The sequence below is a fragment of the Manis javanica genome, chromosome 14 (assembly GCF_040802235.1).
Source record: "Manis javanica isolate MJ-LG chromosome 14, MJ_LKY, whole genome shotgun sequence".
Classification (NCBI taxonomy): Eukaryota; Metazoa; Chordata; class Mammalia; order Pholidota; family Manidae; genus Manis; species Manis javanica.
In genome coordinates, this window is record NC_133169.1 from 53501495 (window position 1) to 53515076 (window position 13582).

At 38.7% G+C, this 13582-nt stretch overlaps 1 protein-coding gene across 1 annotated transcript in view; it reads right to left on the bottom strand.

Moving 5' to 3' along the window:
• Positions 1–6063: 6063 nt before the first annotated feature.
• The window catches only part of ADAMTS19 (ADAM metallopeptidase with thrombospondin type 1 motif 19), a 224049-nt gene continuing 216530 nt past the window's right edge, over positions 6064–13582 (bottom strand). The window contains exons 22-23 of the mRNA XM_037007335.2: positions 9263–9440; positions 6064–7336 (exon numbers count right to left, since the gene is read on the bottom strand). Of these exons, the coding sequence (XP_036863230.2) occupies positions 7185–7336; positions 9263–9440 (330 nt within the window). The 3' untranslated portion in view covers positions 6064–7184. The remainder of the gene's footprint in view (positions 7337–9262; positions 9441–13582) is intronic.

The window sequence follows — 13582 nt, forward strand, 5'->3', positions numbered from 1 at the left end:
CCCTGCCTCTCTAGCCTCACATGAGATAGTCTGGATCTTGTTTCTTCTCTGGTCTTGACTCCCAGAGTCTCAGACTGGGGTGAAACCTAACCATGTTTGGGTTGTCACCTTTAGACTGTTTTACAGAAATCCCGAGAATTTGCTTTATAGTTTGCTACCGTGATTTAGTGCCCTGACCTACTGCCTTGACCCATTCACTGTCTGAGGTCCCTTTGCCTGTTTCTAGCTGGATAAACTCCCGCGATGCATTCTGGTGCTCACACAGTGCCTTTGGAGCCAGAGGGGAGCAAGGCTGCTCTCTGAGGATGACGTGCTCTCCTAAGCGCCCCCATCTCTTTTCAGAGAGCCGAGGTGGGGAGTGAAGCTGTGGATGGTGTGCTATGCCATGAAGTGATGATGTCTGCAGCGGTGATAACCTCTCTCATCACCAGCCACTCTACCTTATGGATTTCCATCTAGAGAAAGAGGACACCATCCCTCTCGTTATAGCTGAAGAAGAGACACAGCAGCAGTTTTTAGACCCAGGTTGGTATGTTTGTACCTCTGAAATCCATCTGATTCAGCAGGAAGGTTTCCCTTGCAGAGGTAATGCGGTTACATGTGCAGTGTATCAACACCCGATTTCAGACAAGTGCCATATAGCTTATAAGAATCAGCAGCCAGGATGTTTCTGATTTCAAACTGAGCAAGACTAAAGAGCACTTACATTCTTCACCGCAGTAAGGATAAGAGTGTTAAGAAAACCTCATCTGTCCTCCTTGAACAGTTGTTAAACTGGACTGCATAATCAACATTTTCTAAGAGCATTTTTTGGCCCTAAACTCTGTCACTATCATATAATATTTGGAATATATTTGGGTGGTTTTAACAATACATTTACTGGAGAAAGTACAAGGTCCTGTGTAAGAACAGTTAGTAAGAAAACACTTAAATCACAAGTGTTTGAAGAATCAAGTGTATTATGTGTATGTTCACATGCTTGGTATTTTCTGGATTTTCTCTGGCTGCAGCCAGAATACATCTAATGAACAAATATTTCTCAGGCTAGTTGCTTTTCCTAAAAGATTCTTTGGGGAATAACACACATCTTCAAGAAGAGCCTTTCTTCTCTTTGGCTCTTTATATTGGCAACTGCAGCCACAGAACCTAGATCCAAATATATTTGATTAGGCCTTTTCCTTAGCCAAAGTATGAGGTAGGTGAAATGAACCCCTCGTTTTCCTTAGGCGCCCTTCCTTTAGAATCGTCCGCAATGCTCTAGATGCCCAGAGGCTTGCATCTGTCTCTTTCCACTTGCAAGTTTAATTTCAGGCTCTCCATTTCTTGCCATTCTTTGTCTACCCTCATTCCAAACTATCAGTTCTAATTTCTCACTGCTGCCCCTGTAGGCAGCCGACAGAACTGATATCAGAAACTCAGGCCGTCTTTTCCCTTTTCTGCTACTGGCCACCCCCCCGCACCCCCACCGTCCCTCCCCAACCTGCTCCAATCCTGTGCCTCTGTTGATGCCAATCCTTGCCTGGAAACATTTCTTCCCAACCCCGGCTGTTGACCTCTGGGCTGACCAGGAATCCCTGCAGCTCCAATCTGTAGGTCTCTGTCAGAATTCATTAGTAGGGCCTGCATGATTTCTTGATTAAATTGTTCACATTGGGGGTCAGAAACACAGGAGTGTTTCTGCCACGTTTTAACCAATTGAGTGTCTCTTACATTTCATGAAGAGTGCATGTCAATCAGGTTAGTGAGTTGAAAGAAAATCAGAATTCCTTGCTTTAGATGAGCCTTAGAAGTTTGATTTTTGTGGGCCCAGCAGGGATAAATATGTTTGGTGAGTTTTTTGGGGAATTCAGAAGCTGACTTCCATGGAAGGTGGAGTAAGACTAAGAGACTAGATGCTTCTTGGCTTACATGCTGAGACCTTAGCCTGCTGGTCTCCTCCGTAGAGGACTACAGCGTGGTGGCGTGTAGAAACCTTGGCACAGTTTGACCTCCCGAAGAAAGGACCCAATATGTTCTTCCCCACACTGGCTTCTACTCCCCATGTCTCTGTTTCTTTCACCAGCCTCATCTTTCTTTCAGCCCTACAGAACTGTCTTCAACTCCACATCATCTTCTATGCCCAATAAGTCCCCTGTATACTCTACTGTCCATGCATTAAAATAAATGTGTCTTCTATGTCACCTGCTGTTTTTCAGTGCTACAGATCCCGTGGCTATCCCTGGCATCTAGTGGGCATGCAATGAATATCTGGTGAATGTGGAATCTCTGTTGTTGTAAACCCACTTCAGGCGCCATTATTTCTCACGTGGACTGTTGCAAAGGCTTGCAGCTCTCTCTCTGCCTCTCTAGTCTCAGTGGACTTCAAGTCAGCCAGTTTCCATGGCCAGCCTCAGGGGTCAGTGAACCAGCTTCACACTTCCCAGGGCACTGCTGGAAGAGCAATGTCAGGAGCTGGGAGAGTTCTGGCAGTGGAGATACAATCCTTCCATCACAGTGCTACCAGTTTCAACTTTGTAGTCTTAGAAAAGCTAAAATATTGAAATAAAATTGGGATGATTTGTGCAGAAGGGCAGATGACTTAAAAAATCCTTGTTTACCTTACTCTTTTCCTTCACTTTGTGCCCTAGTCAGAGGCCTGCGTTTTGCCTGCAATCTGAATGCCTCCATTTTTCAACAAGAACTTCCATAGTGGAGCCTATCCTCTCTCCCATTCTCATTATAGCTCACCTGGTTGATACATACAGCCTTTCACAAAACCTCTACATATTTTCCTAGTATGTATGATTTTTTCATCCTTTGAAATCTTAGAGTGATTTGTGTATACTCTCGTCTTACTATCTTTTGTTTGATGATGTCTCATACTTTCTTTTCTGGGCACCACACTGGATGATACATTACAAAAGAGCATGCCTGCTGGATTCTTCCTTCCCTACGAGTCATGTCTGATGACCTCATGAAGCTCACTGCTCAGTGCAGAAGGATGGCTCTTGCCTCTTCCAGTGCCCTAAGAGGAGCTTCACTCTGGTTGGAAATTGATAATCCAATTAAATTTGATTTTTAAAAAGTGTCTTAGAGCTCTGTTTTCCAATTGACTATTCCTATTGAAAAAAGGATTCAACTGCCAAAATGTTTATGACATACTCTGTGTTCTCTTCCGGTAGTTTGTCATGAACAAACTCACACTGAAGACCAAGAGGTTCTGCTTTGTTAACTCTAGCATTTCCATACTTATTTGACCACGTAGCACCCATTTCATTGTTTTCCTTTTATCTCTTCAAAAAATTTACCTGCAAATAAGTGGAAAAATATTGGCTTAGGGTGGTTTTTTTTTTTTGTTACTGTCCTTTGTTACATTTTATGTAACAAAGGGTGTAAATAAATATAAATAAACAGTTATATTGCAGGGACAACCTGGAGGAAATGTGGATATCTGGGGCTTCTCAACCTTTATCATGCAGGTTGCAGGTAATCATTTTCTCTGTTCCTTGATGGAAAATTTTTATGAAAGTATCATTTCCCCTTGGATTTGGACCCAGAATTATTGCCTTTTGAAACATGAGAGCTGTTAAAAATAGAATTAAATATGGTTTACTAGCAAAACATATCAATCTTGTTTTTTTCTTCTCTCCTCTCTTTTCTCCCACCCTTCCTTTATTCCTAGATTGTACCGATAACCAAGTGAAATATCTAAAAGTATTTCCAGCTGAAAAGCCTGTACAATGTCCAGATGAGCATTTGGAGTGCATCAAATTATGTGAGTTCGAAAATTACTTGGATAGTTTTGATTATAAAGAAAGCCTGTGATTAAGTTATAAAACCTTATATATCAATTATAAAATGTTTTCAAAATTGGTAAACAAGGGAGACTGAAATAGGGGAGCTGACCGAACAGAATATGGAGCCAGAGTGGTTCTAATACCTTCAACTAAATTATGTTCCTGGGTAAATTGATGACTCTCCCTGAACCTCAGTCTCCTTTACTATGAGGTACTATAGTGAGAATATCTTACGAGGTCTGAGGAGAGGTTTAATAGATATCATGGTTAACAGAATGCTTAGCATATGTTAAGTGATTAAAAAGTGTTATGGTTACTCTAAGAGTGGATCAGAACATGGATTTTCATTTAATTGTCCCTGATATAAAGCAAACTGAAAAAGAAGAAAATTAAACTCTTCTTAGCTCTCTATAGTTAAAAAAGCAAACTGCATTTTCCAGAATCCCCTTCTTTGTGTGATTGTAGGTTAAAACTGGCCAAGCGAGGAACCTCCATGAGATTTGGAAGGCAAAATGGAGACAGCATCCAATGAACCGTAAGCCTTTTGCAATCAGACGCAGTGACAGTGACACTGGGGCTTGGCAGGGGCCAGACTGCCTTGGTTCTCTTGAGCTCCGTGCCTATTTCTTCTTTTTAACTGTTGGTCCTGTTGACCAATAGCACACTGAGATCCACTTCCAGACTTTGGCTGTGGACTTACAAAGAAGGAAGCTACGCAGAGGCTACAGCATCCCATAGACATTTGAACAAATTACTCCTTCCGGGTCAGACTTACCTGGCTGTGCCTGGCTGCTCAGGTGGGCTGGTGAGGCCTCAGGGTGGTGGGCTGGTGCCATGCCAGGAAATGCTTCTCGACTCTGCTACTGTTTGCCTGACATCTCAGGGCTGACTGCAGCTACAGCGGCCTTTGCGAGTGGAAATTCTCGCAGCTGAATCCATGCATCATCTCCACTCCTGCCACCACCGTCTCTTTGCTTCTGGGCCCACAGGGCAAGGATGAAAGCGGCCGATGAAAGAGACTGACTGGCATACACAGAAATTGCCATCTTATCCACCTGATGACTGAGCCCTCTCTCCAGAGGGTGCTCTTTGGTGAGAGGTCAGATGGAATATATGTTATTCAAGGAGGTCTATCCACCTACCTTTTTCTCAGAACTCCCTCATCACCACGTTCAAACCATGTTCCTTCCAAGTACTGGTCAGTCCAGGTCACCTTGATTGCAGTGTGATTACATTAGATCATTTCTATCACAAAAAGGCAGCGGTTTGTTTTCATAAAAATAGCCGCTTACCCTGAATATAAATTTGCCTCCCCAGTCTGCAAAGTTTCTGCCAAATACCACCCATGAACTTACCAAATGCCTCATTCACTCTGATGATACTCCACACAGCACTGTTCCTGTCCAGAGATCTCATGTTCCAGTAAACAAAATGTGGCAATGGGCTCATGGACACCTAAATCTCTGCTATTACCTCATTCCGTATCACCCAGAAGCAGACACCCTAACAGAATGATGCAGGGTCTTTTTAAAAAAATATTTAGTCTGGCACCAGCTGGGGGAAACATTTTGGAGGTCCTCTAAGATGTATGTGGTCTGACTCATTGACTAATACATGGTGATATTTCTACCTAGGTTCATGGATTCAGGGATCAAGGGATGGAACTGAGAATGTCTCCTCTTGCTATGTAATTTTTCCCCTCTCCCATTTCCCCACCATCTTACATAAAAGTCGATACAGGTTAATTCTCTATCTCAGCAATTAGAAGAAAGGTTATCCAGAATAGGGGGAATGCAGAAACAAAATGTTCCCCAAATTAAAATTAAGGTGAGAAATACTGAGGGAAGGGTCAAGAACTTGATGACTCTATGGTTTTACTCTACTTGAAACTTATCCAGATCGCTTACCACCCCTTCAGGACAGGAGATGTTAAGACTCCTGGGCTGCAGATATAGGACTTCATTACTCACAGCAACAGCAGTAGCCATATAATCAGCATCTTCTCGCACCAGTTCCTTGAGCCCCAATTCCCACAGCATGACACAAAACGAGCCAGGTGACACCTGTACATGCAGTGGATTGTATTTCACGAGACATCCCAATTTTAGAGAACCTGATGCTTTTATAATGAGAAGTGTGTCTGCCCCTTGCTCCAAAGAGAAACATGATCTTTGTCTTTGAAGGCTGTTCTCTACCCAAACATCCCTTAGAAGATACCCCCAAACACAAGCAGGTGGTAACAGGACGGGGGTGACAGGGCAGCCCTATGAAGAATTGCCTCCCCACAGGAAGTTTCACGCATTTTATTGAAAAAATCTAAGAAATCATGTGAATCATGTACAATATTTTTTCACAAGAAAACATTTAAGCTGGTTTTATAACGTTTCACAGAATTGTAAAACTTTCTCATTTTGAAAAGGAAAAAACACCACAATGACACTACAACAGTATCCTAAGCTTTTTTGTTTTTCCTCTTTTCTAGGGAAAAGGCTGAAAAATATGAAGTAAATTTTCTCTTGATTTGTGAGGCTAAGTACTATACTCTTTTATAAATCTGCTAAAAAGATACAAGGAAATGGGTGGAGCAATGCTTTCTTTGTTCAAAATATTTTAAAAAGCTAAAATCTAAGGACAACATGTTAAAATAATACACATTTCTGTAGGATGTTACCATTTCTATAATGGTTTCTCTACACTATATAAACAGTGCAATGGTGATTCAGTGTAAATCATTACAGTGTTTCATTGTTACAATACTTGTGTTCAAGTACATATTCATGAACATGATCAAAGTCTCTATTTTGACTTTTCTTTGCCACTATTAAAATAAGATTATAATTACAGTAGAATTTTTCCTACGGAAATCTCTAAATCTGAACCAAATTCATAATACATTCTCTAAAGAACCTGTTCAACACTATGAGGTTTGTCATGTCTACACATCTCCTGCAGATTACAGAAAATGGGTTAATTCTGCATCATGACACCAACAAACAAAAATGATTTCTCTCCTTCTTTAACTAAGCTATTACACAAAATTAGTATTTATTCTGGATAACACAAGGGTATTGGAGGGGGAGAGAATAGCACCTTAGAAACAGCCCTAACTAAAAAAAAAAACTTTTTTTTAAAGCCCAATGACCATGGATTTCTTTTCTCCCCTTTTAATTTTTATTCTGGAAACTGGATCCAACTTACTCATAGAAAACTATTGACGAAGCCATGTAGTATAAATCAACATGTTTGAATAACCAAAAGAAACACCACAGTGGATACTTGGTAGGCAAAAAAATAAAAAATAAATTAGTTTGATTAAATTATATGTAATCTGATAATATTTGGTCTGAAGAACATGCTAGCGGGTGTGTTTATAAATAATGTAATTGCCAAGAGCCAGCCTGCTAGAGGTCAACTCTTCCGCTGCAGCTTTTGGGCATAGAAGTCCCTGCACGTCTCACAGCAGCGTTGATACCATCTCATGTCCTGACACAGGTTCTTCTCACGTATCACTCGGCAGTACACAGGCCACTGATCTCCCAGGCACTTGAAAGTCAGAGCAGCTGTGAAGCAGAACACAGGGTGCTCAATACATAGAGATACCCTAAGTGCCAGGTGCAGAAACAGATGGCAGCTATCTAAATGGGGGCATTTTATATAGTGACTCTGCCTCATTTACGTTACCTCCTGGAACTTAAAAGACAGAGATAAAGAAACACACACACATACACACAAACAACCTATAGCAAAGGACGAAGGTGGATGAAAATGGCTTTATTTGTAAGCTTTTTTAGATTTATTAACGATAGACTTCCCAAATGCAATGATATGCACAGCCAATGACTTTGAAGGTTCAGTTTTAGGGCTTTGATTATGTTTCTTCTGGGTTGTAGCTGAGAAGACTTAAAAGAAAAATGGCTGTACGCTCGATGTCTACCTTTCTGGGGAAAACCAATCAGTAAGTGTTGTTATGGATAGAAGTGCAAAGAAATAGCAAAATAAATATATGCTCACACTTACTTCACATTTCTTGTTTCCTAGTGGGCAAACATGTCTAGGGGGGCTATCTGGGGATTATAGTTTCAGGCATCTTTAAAATCAAAGCTGATGATCAAAAGTGACTGAAATTTATAGGGACTGAAAATGAAGTGTTTGGAATGAGAATTTGGTATAGAAAACTTGGTCAGGTAGATTTGGCCTCAGTTATTCTAAAGAAATAGTGTGGTCATGTCCAATAAAAATCAGTTCTGCTGCAGTTCTTTCTTTGGCCACTTCACTATATGACTCACTTTTTTACTTTTAAAAACCTTAGATTTTTTCCAACCACTGTGCATCTGTGTTGGGATATACCGTCAAAAAATAATAAACAAAGAAAATGCAATTTAATTAAATTCTTCTTTTAATCTACTATTTTCTGACACACGATACCCCGTCAAAGGACTCCAAGTAATTGTTGGAGAAAGGGTTTATGCTGGTTTTGAACACATGGATTTAGTGCATCTGCTTTAGTATTGCTTAACTTTTTGTCTTAACTAGTCTTAATTCTACTTGAACTGATCATTTCTTAGAAATGTTAATTATTTGGCTTGAAGAAGAGAATTTTTGTATTTCCTTGAAAACCAAAGGTTTCCATTTGATTGAATCTTATTCCTGGGGAACTATCTATGACAAGCTAGCTTCTTGCATTTGGGCAATATTATTCTGCATGATTAGATTGTTCCCCGGAAGATTAAATGCCCAGATTAAAACTGAAGATGTTAAACATCAATTAACCCAACAAGAGCCATAGGGCAGTGCTGTGGAAAGCCATAAATTGCCACAGAAATAAAGGCCAATTCACTAGTGAATACTTCTTACACAACTGCAGGTTATATTTACTTGAAGTTGGAAATGTGGAACAGAGAATAAAAATGAAAGCATTTTGTAACATAAAATAACTACATAAATCAGTATGTGGCTAGCATTTATTTGTATTTAATATTATATCTTTAAAGATAAAAAAAGTCACCTCTTTTTGTCTGTGTACATCCATGTACCCATTCTTCTTGAAAGCCACTCTATGTCTCTCTAAAGGACAATTTGTATGCAGAACCACATGGAAGGCTATTAACAAGGGAGTGATCTAAGGTATATGCTACACCTCACCTTTCCACAGACATCACCTTAATTGATAGTTCTGCTACGGGACTGGTCAGAACCCCAAATATGTTTACAGCCTTCAACGCTTTCTAAGATGACCTTGGGTGGGGTGGCATTCATCCTTCTGGGCCTGACTCTGAGTAGACAGCTCCAGGAATCAAAACAGTTTAGTCTTTAGGATTTTTTACCCACCTGGTCATGGACTAAGCTATAGGTAAATAAATCCAGTTTAGTCAGAAGCAAACGAATTAGTATAGGTTTATAACTAAGCTTTAAAGTGATATGCAAAACCGAAGTAGCCAAGAGTATTTTTAGGTTTCTCAAAACCATTCCTTTTCTGGTCTGCTTACCCAGCCTGGGTGATGTTATGGTGTTTACGTTAATCTTCTCATTGCAGGGCTGAAGGTGGCATGGCCTGTATGCTGCAGGTTTTTCTGAAGAAAAACATTCATTTCCATGTCTTCCTGTGATCTTATGCATGCACTGGATAACGCGAGACTGCATTCCTTTGCCACAGGTGATTGAGCACTAGGAGAGACACAAGGTGTGTTGGAAGTCCTATTTGCTATTTCCTACAAAGTGAACATGAGCCACAACATCCAGAGTTGCAAAACATGGGTCAGAAACTTTGACGCTTGGACGCGATGCTGTTCAGAGGGTCTGTTCAAACTGAAACAGAACTCAGGGCCATGAAGGACACAGGTGAGTGCAGAAGGCTAAAAAGAGCTGAACAGTCCGACTTGGAGGGGGAGAGAATGAATGAGACCTGTAATGCACTAGGGCAGACAGTTTTTAAAGTTCTAATGTCTTGTTTGCCACAAATAATTGATTCGTTATTCTTTAATTTAGTCACTGATGCTCAAGAGTTAGCATGTGCCCAACTCGGGGGCCGGATCTTCCCTAGCGGCTTTCAATTTACTCCTCGGCTTCACTTGTTCCAGCCTGCGGAGGCTTATCAACAATATCAACATGGCTTAGCCCCTCATGTGTTATTGGAAGAGCTGCTATTTCTTGGCAAATCACATGCCATCCAGTATTTTCCAAATAAAAATATCTGGCAACCTGGATTTTTCTAATAAAATGCCTTTTTAACAGATTCCTTGTCTTTCAGCTAAATGTAGTTTGTCTTCATGTGTAAGACATTTTGCAAAGAACATACGTGACATACAATGGTCTTTATTAGATAAGTCTCATGGGTCCAAAAATATCACTAGATTTAATTTGTTACACAAATAAGCTGGTGCTTATATCACTGAGAAAATACAACTACTTTATGGCATCAAAATTACATGTGAAAGACAGGATGTGCTTGCATTTCCAAAACTAATGATTTATTTTTTAGCATATTCTTGCCTATATAGTAAAGATGCAGTGATACTTGGCTGAACAGTTTTCAAGAACTTAGAATTATTTGAAGAGAGGATCTTGCTGTATTGTAATTGAAAATTGGTAAATACTTTCTGACTGTCCTTTTTCAGATACACAGGCATATAGTTTGAAAACCTTCCCCCTTGCTATTTACTTTACCAGGGCTTAATTAGGATTGCACTCTCTTTGCCGTCCACTCTTCCTCTGCCATTACCATGGGTCCCAGCTCTTACTTTCATTTGCACAAGACGCATTCTATGCAAACCCTTATCACATCAAGCCTAGTCCACTACTGTCTGCTTTGTCTTTAGCTCGTGCCTTCCAATCAATGTCACATAGTAACACTGAATATATATTCTCTCTAAATTGCTTTACGTGTGCAATCTCCTTGGATAAAAATCTTTGGTTATTGAGTTCCAACAAGATAAAGCCCAGTAACCCAGAATCTCCTTCCTGGCTGGCATTTATCTCCCTCCTCAATATTATTTTCCAGCTCTCTGACTGAGGAATCATTTGTTCTGTTACAGACCAATCATATCCATGCAGTTTTTATTCCCCCATGACAACTGTATTCATGGTATTACTCCTTTCCCAATGCCTTGCCTCTTTTCAAATCACAATCTCAAGTCCACTGCCTCCATGAAGTGTTGCACAGTTATTTCAATTATGTATGCATATTTCGGCAACACTTGTGTTTTAAAACCATATACCCATACATCTGAAGCTATCCCTTAGAACCACTTGGGGAATTGTTTTTTTTAAATTATAGATTTTAAGGCCTAGAATTTCTTGGTAAATAAACTCAGATGAGGTCTGGGAATATGCATTTTTTAAAAAACTATCTGGGACATTCTGTTACCCAGCCTGAGCTTGGAAACTACTGGTCATTGGTCTGTGTTTTGTATTTAACATACGCCAATTTTTGTTGCTCCCTATCTTTGATTAATACCTTTTAATGACTCTAGTTGGTCTCTTAGGACAGATGATAAATCTTTTGAAATTAAGCTCACTGTCATGTCAACTTCAGGAAAACAGCTTGTATGTCAGGTATGAAAACAGCTTACTAGTAATTACTAGTAAGAATAATGGGATTTTATGTGCATGTCATTAACATAAATTTACAGATAACTGATCTAAGTTTTAGTCAGTAAAAATTTCTACCTAATACTTTTGTATCTGATGAATCCTTAGTTTACTGCAAATAACAGATTAACGAACAACTGAGATGTTAGATGCTTTTAAATTTGTTTTTTTCCTCATGAACTTGTATAGGATCTGAATGTTTCCAGTTCAGTTTAAGCTTTATTACAACTTAAAACTATTCTAAGAGGAGCAACTGTTTGACATGGTCTTTTCCCCCTTGAAAACATCTTAATACCACTGTATAAGATGAATATAATTATGTAAAGACATCATGCCTCTCAGAAGAGTGTTTTAGGAAAATTCAAAATAGCTGAACCAAAACCTTTTAAGGCATTAAATTAACATGGAAAAATATCATTCTAGTATCTATTCCTAAAGTTTCTGTAGATCTTGAAATTAATCACAATACTTGAGAAGAAACCAAAAGAATAGTAAGAGGTTTTATAATAGATGAACTCATTCTGATGCCAAAGATAAAATTCTCAATCACATGTCAAATACAACCAGTAATCAGTCACAGGCTATTCCTGATACTGTCAACTAACATTACATCACCTCCAAAGGACATGGGCAGACCGACGGAATACATCATTTCTCAGGACTATAAAAAAAGAAATAAAGTAATTATAGATACATGGTAACTCAGAATACAAAATTTTAGCAGATAATGGCTGAATAGTGCCTTTCATAAAAATTTGAAAAGCTTAAAATATGTTACTTGCATTTCCTATGCAATGAAGTTTTGTAACTATTTGGGAATAATCTGGAAACAAAAATAGTATTCAGGATATAATGGAAATTCTATAATCTACTTAATTAAAACTCTATCATTTCTGTCTTTGAAACTAATAGAATAAGCTTCATTATGAAATTGAATAGCATAATAGCCTTAGAATCTAATTGTTGAATACTTTTACAGTAAAAGTATCAAGCTCTTACTAGTAATTATTTTCTTTATAAAATGTATCTTGATAAAAATTTTATTACAAATGTGAGGAAAATGAACAAATGTTTGAAATGGGAACAATTGAAATCCCACATTATCTCCTAACCTAGTTCTTACTTTATTATGAAAAATACTATTAATTGGATATTTTCTCAAATCATGTCATTATGATTAAAAACAGACATTACATGAAAAAGCCAAACTAACTCTAGCCTTGGAATGAGGAGACCCAGGATCTAATTCTAGCAACTAATTTACCTAGTTGCTAGATAAATTTTTTTTCATTTTTGTTAACCAAGCCATTGCAGTAGATTATAGGTATAGTTTGTCTAAATTACTATGAAAGTAAAAATTCCAAATACCTTACTATTAAAAGTTATTGCAGTCTGGCAGTTTTTCGGTGGTGAAGCTACATAACAGTAAAGACTCTTAATATCATTTATCTAATTATTCACTGAGCCAGCCGCAGCTGTTGTTAAAAAAAGTCTCAGACTTATAGTTTCCTTGAATGTCTCAGAATATTCATTTATTGGCTTTTCAAATATTTATTGATTACACATTATGTTCAAGATCCTATGCAGAAAATAAAAATGGCAGAAATTATTCAACTATGGAGCTGACACTTAATTCAATAAATTTTATTAACAAACTACAATGTTACAAAATAGATGCAGTCAGAAACAGATTACTAAGCACTATGGAAGCTGGGCAATGCCATCCACTTCTTGCCAATTGTTAAACATTTTAAATAATCGGTGGCATTATAGAACCATGGTTCGCTGCTTTACTGGTCAAAGAAAACCAATACTGCTACTTCTGAAAGCTCTTACTCCATTCAGTACTGACAGTAGCCAGCACTGACTTAGTATTTATTACATACCAGGAACTGTGTTAGAGGTTATATGTATTTTTAATATCTCACATGAAGCCCCTGAGTACTATTATTATTGCTTTTACACAGATGAGAAAATAGAGGCTCAAAGAAGTGAAACGCATCACCCAAAGCTTTACAGCTGAGAAGCGGTGCAGGTGGAGTTTGAGCACCCGTCTGCTGAATTGAGAGACTGGATGCCTAAGGCATTACTTGAAACTAGAAGGCTGCTGATACTCCTCTTCATAGTACCAGTCAGAAATCTCTTCTTTTCCTCTGTTCTGCCCAATTAACCTCTAATCCTCATATCTTACTGTTAACCTAAACGTTAATGAATCAGAA